Source organism: Fusarium subglutinans, assembly GCF_013396075.1.
Source record: "Fusarium subglutinans strain NRRL 66333 chromosome Unknown NRRL66333_c0000092, whole genome shotgun sequence".
NCBI classification, from domain to species: Eukaryota; Fungi; Ascomycota; class Sordariomycetes; order Hypocreales; family Nectriaceae; genus Fusarium; species Fusarium subglutinans.
The window spans coordinates 131,078-150,497 of NW_023502155.1; the positions used below are offsets into that span (position 1 = coordinate 131,078).

At 49.5% G+C, this 19,420-nt stretch overlaps 9 protein-coding genes across 9 annotated transcripts; 4 read left to right on the forward strand and 5 right to left on the reverse strand.

Moving 5' to 3' along the window:
• Positions 1-785: 785 nt before the first annotated feature.
• On the forward strand, positions 786-2,102 carry FSUBG_7317 (component of histone acetyltransferase complex; the record flags this gene model as incomplete). The annotated part of the gene is made up of 1 exon (XM_036685610.1): positions 786-2,102. One exon carries the CDS (start codon positions 786-788, stop codon positions 2,100-2,102), a length of 1,317 nt encoding a protein of 438 aa, XP_036537185.1.
• A 231-nt stretch (positions 2,103-2,333) lies between these two features.
• FSUBG_7318 (MNI1 s-adenosylmethionine-dependent methyltransferase of the seven beta-strand family) lies at positions 2,334-3,471 on the reverse strand (the record flags this gene model as incomplete). Its single annotated transcript, XM_036685611.1, has 2 exons — positions 2,334-2,960; positions 3,016-3,471. The coding sequence occupies 2 exons, from the start codon at positions 3,469-3,471 to the stop codon at positions 2,334-2,336; spliced, it is 1,083 nt and encodes a 360-aa protein (XP_036537186.1).
• A 269-nt stretch (positions 3,472-3,740) lies between these two features.
• On the forward strand, positions 3,741-4,234 carry FSUBG_7319 (acetate non-utilizing 9 mitochondrial precursor; the record flags this gene model as incomplete). Its single annotated transcript, XM_036685612.1, has 3 exons — positions 3,741-3,953; positions 4,006-4,105; positions 4,155-4,234. The coding sequence occupies 3 exons, from the start codon at positions 3,741-3,743 to the stop codon at positions 4,232-4,234; spliced, it is 393 nt and encodes a 130-aa protein (XP_036537187.1).
• Positions 4,235-4,431: 197 nt separating this feature from the next.
• FSUBG_7320 (ATP-dependent RNA helicase) lies at positions 4,432-6,762 on the reverse strand (the record flags this gene model as incomplete). Its single annotated transcript, XM_036685614.1, has 1 exon — positions 4,432-6,762. One exon carries the CDS (start codon positions 6,760-6,762, stop codon positions 4,432-4,434), a length of 2,331 nt encoding a protein of 776 aa, XP_036537188.1.
• Positions 6,763-7,840: 1,078 nt separating this feature from the next.
• On the reverse strand, positions 7,841-9,091 carry FSUBG_7321 (synaptosomal-associated 23kDa; the record flags this gene model as incomplete). Its single annotated transcript, XM_036685615.1, has 1 exon — positions 7,841-9,091. The coding sequence occupies one exon, from the start codon at positions 9,089-9,091 to the stop codon at positions 7,841-7,843; it is 1,251 nt and encodes a 416-aa protein (XP_036537189.1).
• Positions 9,092-11,550: 2,459 nt separating this feature from the next.
• Positions 11,551-14,184, forward strand: FSUBG_7322 (GTP-binding protein 2; the record flags this gene model as incomplete). Its single annotated transcript, XM_036685616.1, has 1 exon — positions 11,551-14,184. The coding sequence occupies one exon, from the start codon at positions 11,551-11,553 to the stop codon at positions 14,182-14,184; it is 2,634 nt and encodes an 877-aa protein (XP_036537190.1).
• Positions 14,185-14,347: 163 nt separating this feature from the next.
• On the reverse strand, positions 14,348-14,791 carry FSUBG_7323 (uncharacterized protein; the record flags this gene model as incomplete). Its single annotated transcript, XM_036685617.1, has 2 exons — positions 14,348-14,638; positions 14,726-14,791. The coding sequence occupies 2 exons, from the start codon at positions 14,789-14,791 to the stop codon at positions 14,348-14,350; spliced, it is 357 nt and encodes a 118-aa protein (XP_036537191.1).
• A 454-nt stretch (positions 14,792-15,245) lies between these two features.
• Positions 15,246-16,589, forward strand: FSUBG_7324 (uroporphyrinogen decarboxylase; the record flags this gene model as incomplete). Its single annotated transcript, XM_036685618.1, has 5 exons — positions 15,246-15,300; positions 15,373-15,414; positions 15,475-16,010; positions 16,069-16,459; positions 16,513-16,589. 5 exons carry the CDS (start codon positions 15,246-15,248, stop codon positions 16,587-16,589), a joined length of 1,101 nt encoding a protein of 366 aa, XP_036537192.1.
• A 455-nt stretch (positions 16,590-17,044) lies between these two features.
• FSUBG_7325 (uncharacterized protein) lies at positions 17,045-17,530 on the reverse strand (the record flags this gene model as incomplete). Its single annotated transcript, XM_036685619.1, has 2 exons — positions 17,045-17,258; positions 17,340-17,530. The coding sequence occupies 2 exons, from the start codon at positions 17,528-17,530 to the stop codon at positions 17,045-17,047; spliced, it is 405 nt and encodes a 134-aa protein (XP_036537193.1).
• Positions 17,531-19,420: the final 1,890 nt, after the last annotated feature.

Sequence of the window (19,420 nt, forward strand, 5' to 3'; positions counted from 1 at the left end):
GGTCATAGCACGGGCGAATAACTGTGGCTTCGATACCTACCTTAGTACCTAAGTGGCTGTGAGAAACAACCTGTTGAACATGCTGCCTTAGTACCTACTCCGTAGGTTCCCCAACTCTCAAAACTTACACCAGAAACGCCTCCACCTTTTCCCTTCATACATCCTAATTCTGCCTGCCCATCCTTCTCAAATAGAGCACCCTGAAGAGAACACACACGCGGCTGCTGCTTTTGATTCCGGCAGAGCAGAGCAGAGCACCGCGACTTCCACTACTCTCAAGTCAAAAGAAAGGACAAGCGAGCAAGTGGGTATCGAGGTGAGCCGAGCCCGAGTCATTCATGTCGAGTTGCACTCCGCGTTCTTCTTTGGACTTGCTTGAGTTTGACCCAAAGCATTGCCTTTGCCTTTGCCTTTGCCTTTGCCTTCGTCTTTGCCTCGCAGGTTGCCGGTAATAGCCATTTACTGCCCTGCTATTTCATCTACCATTTGGCTCTGGGACTCGTATCCGTCAGGCTATCGGACCACTTGATTTTCTAGACCATCGCCCTTGTCCTGTCTTGTCTACATCAAGCCAACCAGCCATCATCATATCGATTCATTTCATCTGCATTGTCATCAATCTTTTCTTCTTCCTCTTCCTTCCTGACATCTCCCATCCATGCTGGTCTCGCCACACATCGCTGCGCATTCGTTTACACTGTCACACGGGTCTCGGGCATCAGGCTTTGACGTTATCGCATTTTTCTCTTAGCTAGTATTGCTCGACTTTCTTATCGTTAACAATCATGCCTAGAGACGACTTGTCTATCGACTTCGTCAAGAGGATGCCTCAAGCCGAAGCCCTCGACCCTGGCTTGATCCTCGACGACTGGATTAACCGCGTCCAAAATCTCCCCGAAGAGATCCGCTTCATACAAGAAGAGGTCGCCGATAAAGATCGTCAATACTCCGAGTGCTTACGTACAATCGAGGACCGGGACGGGAAGATTCAAAAATGGATCAAGACAAACGGAAGCCATGAGCCGAACCCTAAGGAAGACCTTCTTCGAAAGCAAGTCCGCGACAGTTTTGCGCAAGCCGACCAACTATCGAAAGAAAAGATCGCACTGTGCCAGAAGATGCAGATCATAGTAGACAAGCATCTCAAAAACTTGGACAGTCAAATCAAGTTGCTTTACGACCGAGCCGAGCCTGGCTTTACCGATCCTGACGAAGTTCCCTCACTACTTCGACCAAGCGCTGCAAATCACACCGCCCCTTCGATCCGGGCCATAAACCCAGCAAGTCATATGACCACCACAGCTGGTCCCTCAACTCCTCTTGCCGCTGCGCAAACCTCTTCCAATCCCGCACTTGCTCGACTTCCCAACCACCCTAATGTTCGTCACGCACAGTCTCAGCAGCACGCAGCGTCTGCTCCGGCAACACCCGCAGCCAGCATGATTCTGAACCGACAAAGAGAAGGTTCTGCAGGACCCGCGACAAAGCGCGTTGCTCGGGTGAACCCCGCTTTGGGGACTATGCCAATTGCATCAAGCGGTTTGGCAAGACATTCATCACTTGGACCCGGCACCCCTAAGGGCGGTGCCATTGGAGGGTCTGGTGTTGCGAGAGCAGGCAGCGCAGGCCCAAGAACCGGATCTGTGAAGTCAACAGGACCCTTGAGCGGCCGTCGAGGTACGCCAACTGGTGGGATACGGAAGAAGTCTACCAACAAGTCGAATCTTTCCCGGGTTAAGAAAGCCTCAAATCGAAACTCGCCTGCGCCAACGAATGATAGTGAACTTTCGGATGTCGACAGTGGCAGTGGGGAGGACGAAGATGGCGCCGACGGTCGGTCAAGAGGTACGCCCGTGGCCGATGGTAAAGATGTTGACGGAGATGATATTATAGGAGATGCTGACGATGACGACGAAGAGGCTGGCGATGACAAGAAGTATTGCCTTTGCCATAACGTGAGCTACGGGGACATGGTCGCGTGCGACAACGACAATTGTCCGTATGAGTGGTTTCACTGGTCATGCGTGGATCTCAAGAGCGAGCCCAACGGGACATGGTACTGTCCTAAATGTAGAGAAAAGCTACAAAAGAAGGGCAAGTAGGAAGGCCCTGAAACCTATGAGCTTTACGTACCATATCCCAATTGAGGTGATCAGGACTTGTTGAGGAAAGCAGTCCGGTTAAAAGTGGCGTTTGGGAAAGGCATATAATATACCCATGTTGCTTTGAGCATTTGAGCAGTATAGTTTCTGGTAGTCGAACGCATAAGCTGAAGATGCACGCATTGCTCAACTCCTCTCGGAATCTGATGATCTACTTGGGATTCAATATGCCTATGTCGGTCCAAGAACACACTGAACAACCCCTCTTCGGACCCCCTCTACCTCTTCTCTGAGTTGTTCCACTCGGGCTCCTTTCTGACGTGCTTTGTCAATAAAGTCATCCAGTGAACCACCAACCCCAAAGTATAGGCGTTTTGCGCCCACAAGAGCAGCCGCTTCGTTTCCATCGGTCTTATTCTCCTTTTCCAGTATTAAGAAGAGGGTTTCGAGGAAGGCCTGGAGGGCAAATGGAGAGTAAATTGTTTCTGCACCGAGAAGCAGCGTGCTCCGTTCCTGAACAGGGCTTGAAGGTAGAGCGTATATGAGATCGACGAATTCCTGTGACCAAGCACCAGACACAAACGAGAGAGTGACGTTCGCTTCCTTGAGTGATTGTTCAAAGGCGGCGAGAACATCAGTGCCTAGCTCGACCTCGCCCTCGATTGAGAAAGCTTGTTGAAGAGCAGGTATATGAGGGTTGTTAAGGGCCCATGAAAGGATGAAGTTGGGCAAAGTGACGAGCTGGAGAACTGAAGGGTTATAGTCTGCCATGATAAGAGACAGTGGCTTCTTTTCGAATGTTGAGGCCATGGCCCATTGGAAGACTGCCAGAGATGGTAGAGCTGTACCGCATCCAAGCTGTAGCTCTAGGGTTAGATATATCACGCTATAAGTATAAGTTTATTTCACATACCTCCATGACTCGAAGCCCCTTTTGTACCAATGCTGAGGTGACGTTATTCGCAGCTAGTACCTTGACTAAATCGACACTGCTCTCCCAGCTCTTAAAACCGCCCTCATAAACACCCGTTTTCACGTCATGGCTTCCCAAGCCTTCAGACTGGGCACCAGCAACGTCTTCCTCCTCGGCCATAAGCTGCACCCTCACGTCCCATAACTCTCTCCGTGATAGCTGGATAGTAGTTCCATCATCGAGCGTCACATCCAGAAGGCTATAAGCGATCTTCGACGGTAGCTGAGCAAGCAAATCAGAGAGTTGGTGAACAGTTGGTGGGAGCTGAGGCTTTCCTGGGACGGGAAATGCGCTGGTGGTGGCAGCAGCAGCAGCAGTTGTTGTGGACTTGACGACAGAAGGAGTCTGCTCATTATCGGAGATATCGTCACCGGCGAAATCAAATGAAAATGACATTGTGAAAGGAGTTTTGCTCACCACTTAAAGAGCTTTTGAGACTTTGATAGGTAGTAGGTACAGATAAAAAGTTGTAAGTGTGTGCACTGTGTAGTGGGGCAGCAGAGGCGGATAGTGGTAGCGTGCTGGTCACTCTCGACTCCCGCAATTCTGTCCGAGATCATTCTCAACGACTCGTCCTTACTAGTCAAGAACACAGCAAGTGAGTTCTTGTTTCTATATGTCATTAGAACGGGCTGGCTTACAGACCTTTGAAGAACTCATCCAATATGCGCTCATCTCTGATGAGACTGGCATCAGCCGCAAACACACAACGAGGCCTTAAGCCCAATCCTACTGCCCTTCTTCCTCCTATTCCCTTATACCGCCGACTCCTCCGTGCCCATCGCAAGCATTTGCCAGCTGAGATGAGAGTTCTTGGAGATGAGTACATCAAGGCTGAGTTCAGAGCGCACAGAAAGGTGGATAACCCGGCTCATCTGGTATGTTCCGTGCAAAAGACCTAGCAAGAACATCATGCTAAGCAGTTCCAAGATTGGTTTCCTAACAGAGTGGCAAATGTATGCGCAAAAAATTGAAGGCGATCAGTGGGTGGGTGATAAGTTGGATGAGCAGAAGCTCTCAAAGATGAGCGGTAAGTAAGAACGAGCCACGCACGAATATTTGAATTTAACATGTAGCAGATGAACAAATACACCAATTATACGAGTTGATGCAGGCCATTCAAAACCGGAGCAAAGAAGGTGGCGGCCAGGAGTCATAGATATGGTCACACGGAGAAAGGCCAAGACTAAAGAATTCATGGCCAAACAACAAAGGCTAAGATATTACTCATCGTTTTGCTCGTATTACTGACTCGAACATGTGTTCCTCAAAAGTTTGTACAATATAGAGACCAGACCTTTTCCGATGTATTAACTACAAGCATGCCGTTACTAAATAAATACCACCACTGAATATCTACTTGCCTCCCATTGCTTCAACAATCCATGTAGCTTGGATAGCGCTGACCTTCTTGGCATAATTCTTATTTGTGTAGACGTGCTCGAGGAACATGATAGCTTCTTTCTTCTGCCCATGCAATACGCTGGCAGGATGGATGGCAACGACGTGTTTGCCTTGGATTGTGACAAAGCTGCCGTCGGGAGCCAGCATAGCAGTTTTCAGAGCGAAACCTTTCAAGAAACACTTGAGGACTTGCTCAGCGCGTTCTGGGGAGATAGGAACGAATGGTTGAGGATCAGCTGGCGGAGCCTCATCCAGGAGCTTCTCCTTAAGACACATACCCCGAAGCTGCCTCCGAATGTTCAGAGCCTGTTTCATGTTTCTCATGTTGATCTTCCGTTGCTTGCACCAGTTCACTCTGTCTGCGTTCTCCGCGGTGTATTGTTGGATGGTAGTAAGATATGTGATGATGTCTCCCTCGCGGCGTTGGAGCTCCTTTCTGAAGGTTTCCACCTCTTCTTGGGCCTGTTCAGACTGGATACTCAAGAATATATCCTCTCCAGATGTGATACAGGAAATTATGTCGATCGCCTCGACCACACAATCAAACTCGGGATCCGCAGCAGCAAGCAGAACAGCCCCCAACGGCGCGGAAATAGGAAAGCGGGCCATCGTTTCGCCAGTCCTCGTGATAGTGCCATCATCATTGAGAGCACCGAGGAAGTGCAAGTGAATCAGAGCCTTCTCAATTGCTTCTGTCTCTGGGGGATCCATGAGAGGGAAAGCAAGGACATCCTGGATTCCTCGTGCCTTCATGGTCAGAACTGCTCCCAAGACGTCGTTGCGAAGAATCTCGGGAAGATCGGAATCTAGCAGTGTCTTGAAGGCCGATTCTGGGTATAATCTAAAGCACTTTCCCGGTCCCTCACGGCCTGCTCGACCAGTTCGCTGCACAGCGGAAGATTTCGAGATAGGTTTTGCAAGAAGAGATTCCATGCCTAGGCGTGCTCGGTATTGCTTCACTTTTGCTTTACCACAATCCACCACATATCTGACTCCGGGCACAGTGACTGATGTTTCAGCAATATTTGTCGCCAGCACAATCTTACGCGTAAAAGGAGTCTTGACAGGTAAGAAGGCCTCGCGCTGCGCGTCCATCGAGAGTTGACCATACAAAGGGAACACCTTGATCTTTGGGACATTAGAGGCAAGAGTTTCTGCATATTCCTCAATCAGCTTTTGAGCAGCCTCAATCTCTTCCTGGCCGGTCAGGAAAGCAAGGATATCTCCCGGGAGCTGCTCTTGCAGGTGTATCTTGTATATCGTCTTGAGAAGGGCGTCCTGGATGTCGGGTACAGGTCGCGGTTCATGGTGAACTGTGACAGGGTACTGTCGTCCCTTGATCTTAAGAACCTGTAGTGTGCTTTCGCCCTCGTTCTTTGGTCGCACGTCCTTGAAGAACTCTTGAATGCCCTCCACGTCTGCCGTCGCACTCATGATGACCACTTTGAGCGGGATGCCCCCGCGGCCAGACAAGTCGCTTGCGAGAATCTGCTTCAGGAAACCAACGAGAAGATCAACATCAAGGCTGCGCTCATGAATTTCGTCGACTACGATAGCGCTGTAGCTGCTGAGATTGGGGTCCCGTAGAAGTTCCTGAAGCAACATACCCTCAGTCAAGAATTTGATCCTTGATCCCTTGGGGACTTGGTGGTCAAATCGAACCGAGTAACCGACCAAGCCATCTCGTCGTCCTTTCCCTAGAGGAGTCCCGGCTTCTTGAGAAACACGATGAGCCAAAGTCGTCGCGGCGACTCGCCGAGGCTGCGTGATTGCGACCATGCCACCCACTGAAGTCTCGTCGTCTGAGCCAGCGATCTTGATCTTTTGACGTCTACACCAGGGCTCTTGATAGAGAAATTGAGGAACCTGAGTACTTTTTCCAGAACCTGTCTCACCTGCTAGCACGAGCACGTCGCTTCCGGACTTTTGCAGGGCCTTCCGAATGTCCTCGCGATACTGCCATATCGGAAGCTCTTTGCGTGCCTTGAGCAGTTTTGGATCATCCCGAGTCCGAGACCTATCGCTTGTATCGCACCTTCTAGGAGGCTCCTTATGCTCTGGCTTTTGCTTCTTTGCTTCTGTGGTGGCGACAGAGGCAGCTGAGGGGGTGGCTGTAGGGCTGTCTGATGCTGATGTTGAGGCGACAGGTACAGCCTTTGAGGGCGCTGTGAGATACCCTTCGAGAGAAATTGATTTCCCCCCTATCGTAATAGCATTTGGATCTGCCTTGTTTTTGGTTTTCCTCTTCTTCGCCGGAGGAGGGCCAGAATTATCAGTCGCCATGGTGCAGGGCGAAAAGTTGGCGACGGTGGAAATTTTCACTCGGATCCAATGTCGATAGCTGGAAGGCAATCACTAGGATCAGAATTATACCTGACCAGAGACCGAAACAACCCCGACAAAATAAATGTGACATGAGGCGGTCTATCAAGCACTATAGATGCTCCACTTATTTAGTTCATGCTCTCTCACTGTCTCCACCATCTACCTACCTAAGTACCTACCATATAAGGTAGGTATTCACCATCATCTTGGGTTATAAAACCATGGCTTATTACGCCGTACTTCATTATTGAAAGAGCTTAGAAAATTATGAAAGGGACTGATTCTGAAAAGTCTTAAAATTATTTGCCATCAAATATACCTTGCTTTCGTTGGATGCAATCAAATCTAAACACCATAAATCTCTACTTAGACTCCCGGTCAAGGTTAGATATCCTGGCCTGATATATCCCTGCTTCCCCATCCCAAGTTACCAATGCTCGAGAGTCGCCGCTCAATATGGTTGCGTACCTATGATAGAAACTGGGTTTGAATATCAAATATCAAACAACCAAATCTAAAAAATCTAGAAATCTTCGAAGTTGTCTCAACCTTTATTTCACAGGTAATTGAACATTTACCTGTTGTCCCTAAACAATACAACTATTATGGGTCGTTTGCTTCAATACTCCTCCATATCAATGAATGTGCAGAGCTCAAGTCGACGAAGTCAAGATTCAGAGGCGACATAAAATACCTTGGACGCCCGATACATGGCTCCGAAAACCCGCAAGTATCAACATACGTCTTCTTAGATGCTTAAACGTCGTTCGACTTTCATGTATGCATGCCTGTGAGAATGCTCCAAAACCCAGATTCTGTTTACTTGGTTTATACAGTTGATCACGACCAAGACGGGATTTAACCTGCGATGCTGTAATAGAAACGTCTAAATAGACATATTAAATCCCAATGTGCTCATCGTCCCCTATCCCAACACAGTTGCTATGTATCATCGTGTTCTCAATTGCCCCTTACTTGATACGGGCCAATCGTTCTCGGTTCATTCTCGTGGCATCGTCAACAGCATCGCTCTGTGCTAAGTCAGCAAAATAATTCTTGCTTTAAAATTGAGAACACCACTTGCCTTGTTCATAATACGGTCGATCTGCTTGTTCTGCGAGTCAACCTCCTTGCCAATAGCTCTGCCGACCATATTCATCATGGACACTTGGCCCTCAAGCTCGGTGATGCCATCATCGATCTGGTCCTCAAGCTCATCCGCTCCCTCCTCATCGTCAAGGTTAAATTTGCCGTAATCTTTCTTACGAGGTTGCTGTCGTGGCCGACCCACGGTGCTCATGTCTCTGAAGTTGCCTTCCATGCGCTGGTTGGCTTGGAAACCATCACGGCGGGTGGCTTCTCGTTGTTCTCGCTCAGATCGATGGCGTGCCATAACCTCATCGTCTGCTTTTTGCTTGCGTTGCTTGGAAGTAAAAGGGTTGCTGACATGCACGGCAAACATACTTCCGTTGAGTGTCTTGAGTTCGGCAGCCCGGTCCTGAGCAATCTTGTTCTGGTTGGCGGCTAGATCAAGATGCTTCTCCGTGTTGTTCAATCGCTCTCCTTGAGCTCCTAGGCGAGCCAGGGTGGCGCGACCGACTTCGTTGGCTTGTCGGGCCATTTGTACCGACCGGTTGACAGAGGATGCACTGTCCTGCTGAAGTTGTCGCTTCTCCGCCAGAATGGATTGATATTCAGCTTCTTCTTGCTCCTCAGCGGTCAACTCGCGCTCCTCACCATAACCGCCGTACGAGCCACCATCGGCTCCTGACTGCGGACCGTTGTTGGTAGGCTGTTGCTTCTGGGCCTGGCGTTCCTGAGCACCAGCGAACAAGTTGTCTCTGTTGGTGTCAGGCTCGCTGGGTCCGAAACCACCATAGCCACCGGGGCCTCTCGCACCAGCAGCTGGGCCGGGACTGTTGTACCTGTTCTGAGGAGCAGAGTCGCCATATCGATTTCCACCATAGCCGCCGCCGGAGCCGTATCGGTCAGCCCCATATCCGCTCGGAGGCTGGGGTTGAGAATTGGGGCCTCCTTGCGCAGGAGCGGGAGCACCGTAGGAATTCGGAGCCTGGGCGGCAGGGCCGTTGTTGAGACCAGCGCGGGCTTGCTGGTAAGGAGTTACGTTGGCATACTTTGCGTCGTCGGCATAGGGGTCTTTTCCGCCTTGTTTGGCATAAGGATTCTCAGAGGTACTGGACTGAGACGACTTCTTGCGACCAAAGAGGGCGTGGCGGTTGGCGTCATCACCATCATCGCCTTTCTTTCCGAAGCCAAACTTCTTCATGGCGAGATTTGTTGGATGTGGAACGGGATTGAGATGCTCACGAGTTGTTGCGGTAAATTGCGCTAGGTAGTGAGAAAGGAAATAGAGAATTATGAAAGTAATGGAAGGGCTGAAAGGAAAAGAGGATGATAGTGCTGTCTTAAGAGAGGGCCGATAGTGGTTTGCTGCAGTGTTAACTAGAGGTACCGGTGGTTTATTGGGGAGAACGGACCCTGGGCTTAGCCTGGGCGGTGTCCCCTGACCCCTCCACTCGAACGTCGAAACTCACCCGTGTCTAAGGTAAAAGGATTGGATAAGGTAGGTACTTTTTCATGCTTGTGGCGTGCTTATCCTTTATTTCTTCCATCGTTTCGGGCATGGAGCACACGCCTCTCAGGCCTAGACTGATAGAAGGTTTCGATTTGCAAGGCATGATCTCGTTATGCAATAGGCGCCCAACAAGCGCCCGAGATCCAATACATCCGATCCAGAGAATTGCACTTAGACCCTTTAGTCTAATCCCAGGCCCCTGGTGTTGCAGCCGCAATTTGGACCCTCCCGTCTCTCTCCATGACAAGTCCCTGAATCCTCAAGCATATTCTTCATGGCGGCCATTCGCCATTGTGTTTTCATTGCAGTCCTGCAGCAATATCGATGCGTTGAGTGGGTTGTCTACTATACCTATTCTATTGCGACAGGCAAGGTACCTTAGTACTTAAGAGTCGCCAGCAAATGTGGCTTTGGGTCTCATCGCCGTCTATCCCGAGAGAGTGGCTCAGCCATTTCGATGCGTCAGCCATGGCGCCGCCTGCGTGTCCGATTTCGTTCGACGAAGGCATCCATAAATTCATCCAGGCCGTATTTTTCACAATACTCGTTTCAAGCTATATAGCATGGAATATTAATGTGTTTGACCTGGAGCTAGATATGAAGCTTTAGAGGTGTTCACGGTAAAGCCAAAGCGACCCTGGCCTTTGTTTGAAGAGCAACTGTGAGAGTCAGACTCCTGTATCAATATAGTTTCACCTGTGGAGCCTATCCCATGACTGAAGGGCTTCGTTACATAGGTATTCCATGTTCTGGAAAAGCTCTGGAATGAGGACATCACAATTGTGTCCAAGGCCTGCCGAACCATTACTCCCCAGTAGAAAGAACAGAGGTTTTATGACTCTTTGGCCAGCTTATTGTCTCCGAAGCTGAAGCTGAAATTGGGATCTTTGGTTGTTGCACCAGCAGGTGGGTGACTCACTGACAGACAATGGACCTTGTGAGCGTGCAATCTGAATATTCGACTAGATGCTCTATCGGCAGGATATGCTGGCATTAACGTACCTCGAAACGATCTCTTTTTAAGAACACTACATGCTAAGACCGGGTCATAGTTAAGTGCTTGCAACAGTACTCAGCAAGTAGGTAGGTAGTCTTAGACAAATGGAAACTCCAAAGGAGATGACCCAGGTATCTCGATGTGCCTATTTCGCCTTTAGATCATTAGGTGCAGATGTACTCATTCTAACCGTAAACTGTTTCCTTTCCTTTCTCCTACCTATTTTAAAGACCAACTGGGAGCTAGGGTAGTACCCCATAACCGACTCAGTATGGACGACTGGATCAATCCACTGGCCATAGGTAAGGTAGGTACTGGCTCAGGGCCCCACAGAGACAACAAGTACCGAGCATCAGGTACTATGATGGTTAAGAAGAAAAAAGGAAGCATTTACAGACGTGTATAGAGCTATTGTTAACTAACATAGTGACTGAGATCAAGTATCAGATACTTACCTATATGAAATGTTGTAAAGCTACTAGGCAGGGCTAGAATGGTAGAAAGAGAATTACTGTGACCGCTACCTAACCTGGGCTGCCTACCTACCTAGGTACCTACCCAAAATGTATTCCGGCCGTTCAATGATATAGACTGACGGAAGGGACCATTAAGGCGATCACGGTATCCCAGGTTCCCCTAAGACTCTCTTGATTGGTCGCTTGGCCGATGCGTCACCTCTGACTCGCCAGCTGGGAGACTTTATTCAGCCTCCATTACCTTACATTTACTTTCTATCTTCAATTTTCAAAAGCTAAAGAGCGTGGAAACCTTCATCTTGCAGTCATACATCTTGCCGAAAAAGTCATACTCGACCGAAACTGCCTTACCTTATATAAACCCACCAAGGCTCCCTTTTCCTCTCAATCATGCCTTTCCTCTCCTGAGCTGGCAACTGACCGCCCTAACACAATCCTCCAGAGACGTGATCACTACACTTGGATCAACTCCCAATACTTCTTCAAGTAATCAGCAAGATGATATTCCGGATATATTACGCTGTCCCTTTTCTTTATACTCGATATTCTCCCCTTTTATCGCTTTTATATCGGCACATGCTGTCATCAATATCTTGAGAACCCCTACTCAGCATCACTTATTTATCGGATTTTGTGTTAAACCTTCTGAAGAGTCCTACGCCCACTACAACACGATCATGGCGTCTGTATTCACATATGACCCTGATCCTCCAAGGGTGTCTTCGCCTTGGACTCCGCTAAGCGTGTCAGGGAAGGACGAGGGTGCTCAGGGTACAGAGCCTCGCCGACCAGCACAAGAACCTCAGCCAGGGTTACTATCTGAGTATGGGGTCATCAAACTACAGGCCGAACCACAAGAGGGCCCTACTGAATACAAGCTTCACCTACTCCTCCGACCCCGGAGGGTATTTAAGAGTATGAGCACTGCCGGAACATCGCGCCACGCTCGATTGAATATGCCCTCAACCGCCTCTCTCACACCTTCTAGCCAGGCTCGTGAACAAACCCGCCAACAGAGGCTTCAGCACTTGACTACCCAGCTCCTGTGGAGGTTGCAACAGTCCTCTCCATATCACGCATCCAGTTCTAAAGAGCTGGCAATTCCAAGACTACCCGATGACAGTGTTGATCTTTCTGCTCCTGTGCAGTTGAGTGAACTTGTCCCTGGATTGGAGGAATCAAGGGGAGCCTTGTACGAGATTGGTGTCGCTGATGATGGCACTCTTGTTGGCCTCACCAAAGATGAGATGGAAGAGAGTCTCACAACTTTAAGAGTAATGGCCGCAAGCTTAGGTTGTTCTGTTGAAGTTCATCGGAGAGTCATTGTTGGTGACTGCGAGTGGGTCGAGTCGACCGAGTTGGTCGACAGTTTTGTTGCCTCACCGCTTCAAATTATTAGAAACGGAAAACTCTGGGTTGCCGAAGCACTTGTCAAGCCCAACTTTGGTTTCTTGGATGAGGAGAACGGATCTAATAGTTCTCACAAGAACGAGCAAGCCATTACAGAGAGCGCTGCCGTACCTAGCCGTGGTAGTTCAACAACACCACAGTTAAGAGTCACCTTCACCGGTCCTACCACATCAGGTAAATCAAGTCTTTTAGGGACTCTATCAACCGGGACACTAGACAACGGGCGTGGCAATAGTCGACTCAGCTTGCTCAAGCATAGACACGAAGTGGCCACCGGGGTTACCAGTTCAATAGCTCAGGAACTCATCGGATACAAAGACCAGTCAATTCTAAACTACAGTCACGGAAACATCGAGTCTTGGGTCGATATACACGACTGTTCCGAGGGTGGTCGCTTGGTGTTTGTTTCTGACTCTGCTGGCCATCCAAGATATCGCCGGACAGTTCTTCGTGGGCTGATGAACTGGGCACCTCATTGGATAATCTTGTGCTTGGCTGTAGATGATGGAGATACAGCCACCAAAGGACATGGGGTAACATCCTCAACGCAGGATGTTCTGGGAGTCACATCAGTGGGAGCTGATCTTGTCAAAGCCCATCTTACATTATCACTCAAATTGGATATCCCTTTGGCAGTTGTCATCACCAAAATGGATCTCGCTTCCAGGACAAGCGCGCATAAAACCACAAACAAGATCTTGTCGGCCGTCAAAGAAGCTGGGCGTATACCCAAAATCCTGCGGCCTGATCAGAAGGTATGGAGCGATTTGGACCGAGTACCTGACGATGACTCGGCCAAGGTCCAAGACCTACTTAAGGGGATCTCGGAGAGTGGCAACCTAACCGAAATTGTTCCAATAGCATTCACAAGTGCAGTAAGAGGAAGTGGTATTGGCCTCCTGCATGCACTTTTGGAAAACCTGCCATTGCCGCCAACACCGACCGCTCGTGACTATGTTGGGATGGCGTTGAATCCAGAGCAGCCGAAATGCCTATTCCATATCGACGATACCTTTTCTCTGCCAACGTCGTACAGCAACATGACAGGTGCCTTGGGAAAACAAGCAGACCCTGGTATTGTCGTGTCAGGCTATCTCAGGTTTGGACGACTCGCTGTTGGGGACAAGATTGTTATTGGACCTTTCCCACCAAATGATGACGAAGCTCGCGACTTAACCCCGGAGGATAGGCAATCTCCTGGTAGCTACGGACTCTCGATTTCGCACCCTTCTTCTGCAGAGTTGGCCCGCATTGCCATGAAAAATGCCGTCTCTGCATCAGCGACTCCAGGGGAATGGCATGACGCTCAGATTGTGAGCATACGTAACTTGAGACTCCCTGTTCTGACTCTTGAATCTGGACAAGCCGGATCAATCGGTCTCGTCATACAATCACTCTCACACCGTTCCCAGAACGGCAATCCGGACTCCAATATTCCCATTGAGCCCCCACGCATTCGGCGTGGCATGATCTTGGCGATACCGTCGAAACATATGGCAGACACGGGGTTGAAGTTGCAAGCTGCGAGCGGCTTCACGGCCGTCTTTGATGACCCAGATGCTCAGGCCCTCGCAATCGGTTCCTTCGTAAATATCTACATCGCCAGTATTCGGACGGTGGCTCGCATACGTCAGATATCGCGTCAAGGTCCAGGATGGGAAGCAGGAGCAAGAGAAGCAGACGACATTGAGGAGATATTCGACCTCAACGACGACCTCGAAACGAGTAATGAGAAGGAGAAAACTGATTCGACGAGGGGCGGAGTGGAGATGGGCTTGGAGCTTATCCATCACCGTGAATGGATTGAGATGGGCTCACGAGTCATACTATTAGAAGGCGGAAGTCAGGATAAATCTGGACTAGAAGGATTTGTTGGAAAAGTTGTTGAGATTTATGATTGAACATTTGGCGTTTTTGGTGTAGAATACCGACACCTCTAGCTTGCCCTTTTGGATGATGCTTTTTAAATACTAGTTGCTTTCTTGAAGTCACAATGTCTCTCTGGATATCTTGTATCATAACTCCAGAAACGCCATTTGTATGCTGATATATGATGCTTTATATCTAAGCCCGAACCAAACCATAAAACAATGTCCAAGTTAAGACAAAGCCCGAGACGCCATTGAAGATGCCACCGAGCCAGAACTCGAACATGCCACGATAATAACGAGAAGGATCGAGAGGAGCGTGGCCTTTGGGGAGTGATTCCGGAGCTACCTTGAGGGCGTAAAAGAGGAGAGCAGTGATGCAGGAGAAGATGATGTAGACGAGGAAACCGTAATAAGATTCGAGGCCGAGGACACCGGCGCTGACCCCGAACAGAGACGCGGTAAGGCTGTGGAGGTTGGAGAGAGCCTGTATAGATGATCAGCTCGCAGGAACTTGAGCGTGGATAATGGATCGCTAGTGATAGCAACATTCATGAAGAGCGAGGGAGCGAACCTTTGTGTTATGGACCACAGACTCGGGAACGATGGGGTTAATCTGAAGCTCGCGCTCGGAAGGCATTGTTGCGGATGAAGATGGGCCACTCAAGTCAGGCTTTTCCAGATGAGAGCGATTGTAGGGAGACAGTATTGAAGTTCGAGGTTGTGGGTATAGCTTCGTATGGATGGATCTTGAAAGCAGCTAACAACGCGCTGGAGTGCCTAGCAGCGTTGTAATGACAGCGTGTCGGTCCGTCCAAAGTTCCGAGTGCCGATGGGTGAGGTAGGCTTGTATGGAGGTGAGCCTGGTTGGTTCATTTGGAATCAACCTTGCCCATGCTCAGTACCTAAGCTCGGCCCCCCAAGTGTACCTAAGAAAAGGACCCCTCCACTATGATTCCATATGGGCAGTCCTCGGCGGGGTATCTGTAGTTTAATTGGAACTTCTTTTAAAAGTCACAATCTGTAACTTGCAGTTATTCCTGAGCTGTTGGACCAATTTGACTTGACTACCTATAATTTGAACAGCACATACAATGTCGCAAGATTTCGCACCTCTCAAGAACGACCTGTTGCTTCGCGCAGCATGGGGTGGGTTGTCCAAGCCTCAGTTGTGAGAATCATGGGAAGAATTGTGCTGAGACTTGCTGTGTTGCAACTTAGGTCAGACCGTTGAACGCCCTCCTATGTGGGTGATGCGACAAGGTGAGAAGATATCTTGACCGACGGGTAAAAGCACACAATACTGACCTGATCAATTGTTAGCCGGCCGCTACCTACCCGAGTACCACGAAGCCAAAGGTAACCGAGACTTCTTCGAATGTTGCCGCGACCCTGAAGTCGCAACCGAAATCACCCTACAGCCTGTCCGTCGATTCGCAGGTCTCATCGATGCCGCCATTATCTTCTCCGATATTCTTGTCATCCCCCAGGCAATGGGTATGACTGTTGAGATGGTTGAGAAGAAGGGCCCTCATTTCCCGAACCCGCTCCAGAACCCCGATGACGGACAGTACGGTCAGGTGCTCGCTAAGAATGTCGATGTTGCCGCTGAACTCGGCTACGTGTACGACGCTATCACACTAACACGCCAGAAACTTGAGGGACAGGTGCCCTTGATTGGTTTCTGCGGCGCTCCCTGGACGCTGTTCTGCTACATGGTCGAGGGTGGTGGCACCAAGCTGTTTGCGCAGGTCAAGACATGGATCTACAAGTATCCTGAGGAGTCAAAGAAGCTTTTGGCCAAGATCGCCGATATATGCGTGGATCATCTGGCACTTCAAGTCAAGGCTGGTGCTCAGGTATAGAATGCTCTCCTCCAGAACTGCACTATATATGACTGACTTGCGAACTTTATAGCTGGTGATGGTCTTTGACTCCTGGGCAGGAGAGCTCGGCCCTTCTTCTTACCGTCAATTCTCTGAGCCCTACTTGAAGCAAATCGCTGAGAAGCTTCCCGCCAAGCTCCAGAGCCTCGGCGTGGACAAGGTTCCCATGACCGTGTTCCCCAAGGGTGCTTGGTACGCACTCGACTCTGCCTGCAACCTGGGTTATAATGTGGTTGGCATGGACTGGTTACATGATCCCAAGGAGGCCGTCAAGATCCGAGGTGACCGCAACATTGTGTTCCAGGGCAATGCTGACCCAGGGGTACTGTATGGTACCAAGGAGGCTATCACCAAGGCCGTGGAGGAGATGGTCGAGGGTTTCTGGGTCGGCAACAAGGGCTGGATCGCCAATCTTGGCCACGGTAAGTTCTCTGCGATACAATACTGGGCTGGACGTGGGGCTGACCTATTGCAGGAATTACACCTGGCGTAAACCCTGATCATCTCAAGCACTACTTCGAGGAGATTCACCGTTTGACCAAAAAGAACTAATGGCAAAAAAATCAATGTGTGCTGTGTTGATGAAGGCGTACTTTGAGCTATCATGTGTCTATGCTGGGTTGAACATCAAAGTAAATAAGGGGGGGGGGGGCATCAGAAAAGGATTGAGAGAATACCTTACCAGTAGACACGAAAAAAATGTAACATAGTAAAACAGCCTGGTCAAAGGTACTGAGAAAAATAACCCGTTGTTTGTAAATCGTTTAATAAATAGGAACCATTGGTATCTTGACTTTTGCTTTTCCCCCTTTCCACCCTTTGTCCTGTATGTTGACGCGTCCTTCATAAAATTGTCTACCTAGTAGCCAGGACCCTGCTTCAGATTCAATATCAAAGGCGCCAAAACACCGAGCTGTACTGTAAAATAACTAGACCCAATAGCAGTAGAACATGAAACCTCTCATCTCTAGAATTGGGCATGTTGAAACTTGGAGGTCATTGAAGTCCTATACCTTCTTGCCAAAGAGCCAGTTCTTGCCCTTCTGAGCCAACGACTCGCCAGCAGCACTAGGTGAGTTGGCAGACTTGGGCTCCTCCTCGTCAGTGATAGCTTCGTCGTTGCTGGGCTTGCGGGTCAACTCTGTCTCCTTGTCCTTGAAGACGTTGCCCGCGCCACCACGGCCAGAATGCTGAGCACCAGATGAGGGGCGTCGAGGGATACTTTTGTCTCGAGTCAGCAACGATTCCAGAGGGAATGATCCCTGATATTGACTGGCAGGGGGGATGATAAAAAAAACTTACGCTTCAACGTCCTGACGCTTGCGAGTTTCACGAGGGTCATCGTTCTTGGCCATGTTGCCTGTACCACCACGGCCGGTGGTGACAACAGAGCCCTTGAGAACGGGAGTCTGGAGCTTGCTGGGATCTGTCTTCTCAGTGTGGGTTGAGTCGGCCATGTTGCCAGCACCACCTCGACCGTGAGAGGAGAGCATTGTGAAAGATGTGTGAGTTTTGAAGAGAGGGTGTTGTTGTTTGTTGAGGGGTAGTGGTTGTGTAGGTGGTTGCCGTGTTCTTGAGTGACTAACAACCAAACTAATGGCTGTCCAGGAGTTGCTGAGTAGATTGAAAATTTGTCAAGTCGGACGCTCAGGAGCACGTCTCTAAGGAATTGTAATGATAAAGAGAAAAGTTTATTTGAGTGAAGGAGATTTAGCTGGAGGCGGTAGTGACGGTTTTTAACTCAATGCCAAGTCCTCGTGATTGATGTTGTAACTTGCTACCAAATTTTCCCCTGCCCTGGAAGTGTTCCCATGATCAACTAAACAGGGGAAAGAGAAAAAAATTCGATAGGTTCCTAGGCGCTGCGGCCTTTCCCCCCACCGAACCACTGCGCCCAGTCATAGAGTATATGGCCTAGACTGGCCTTGTGCTCACTAGGCTGCCCCGGACCTGGGCTACTGGGTTGTGAGCTATAGGGCGAGATCTCTTCAGCTGGGCGTTGTAGCTGAAGCTGCTTCTTCTGCACTACCTTGAAGTTTATTCTCGAGTCAAATTGTCCTAACTCTCTCTTTCAACCTCTGGTTGAATAGCGCTGTCCTCCTCTCAACCCTTGTCCATTTGAAGAATGAGGCTCAGTTAAAGCTCACCCAAGTCTAGGACAAGTACTGTAGACATAAGTACCCGTGCGCCAGTTCCACTTGGCCAGGGCACTAAGAGGCCATGTCCAGTCATAGAAATTGGTTGCGTAATAAATTTTGATGGCCTCGTGCTGCCCCAGATCTGGGCAGGGTACTTCCGATATACGAAGTCAATACAAGCTTTTCTGAGGCCCACGAGGGGTTCAGTGTTGAGAGCCTGGGGTCACTTGATGTCCGGGTGTTAGCCATAAATTGAAACCGAGTTACGAGGATGTTATCCTCACTTAGGGACCGCAAGGGGAATTATCGTACATCGAACCAATAGTTGCGAAAGCGCATAAGGTACTCCGTAAGGTAGGTAGGTAGGTAGGTAGGTAGGTAGGTAGGTAGCGAAAGACAAGTTCCTTGGTCGGTCTTCACATGAGGACATCAAAATTCTCCGTGAGTTGTGCGCCTACCACGTCAGGTATGCGACTCATGTCGGTAATGACAACACGAGTCTTCCATAAAATTCTCCCCTTTCATGGTCTCGGTCTCACTGTTCGGCCAAGTAGCAAGTAAGTTGGCCGAATGGCCTCTCGTCGCCAAGAGAATCTATTCATCAGAGATCTGTAGATCGTCTTCGCTCTCGCCGGGCTCCGAGTTCCCAGCGGCGCTCGCTCCCGCATAAGGCGTAAACTCTCATATTCTTGCGTGCCGGTACCAGCGTTTATCCATAGCCGTTTCTGTACTGGCGTGCCCCGACACGACGGGCTGGTCTGGCTCGGTGGCTCATAGCTACCTAGGTATGGAAGCTGGGGAGAACCTGCTCGAAAAGGCATTCAATCGCAAGCCTCATCCTCAAAACCTCGAAATGTGCAAGGGATGCTGCTGTTTGTGGCTTATAGCCTGTACTAACTACATAGCTAGATTCCATCAGGGTTGTTCCATGCTAATCAGACACAAGACCCTGAATTTGGCGGCTAAGCTTGTCTAAGTGCGATGACGTTGACTCCTTGAACCCCTGGTTCGGCCATGATACAGTCATCTTTTGCTCTCGAGCTAACTGGAACCCTTTGCCCTGTCGATCTCACACTTGGCTTCACACGCTTTATTGGCTCTTTAGAGGTGTCGAACTGCAGCATCACCGACATACTGAATTGCAAGCTAGGACAAAAGCATAAAGTATAAGAAATCGACTCAATTCCGAACACCAACGCCGGCATCTATGCCCAGTATTCATTGACATGACGCCTTGCCTGACAA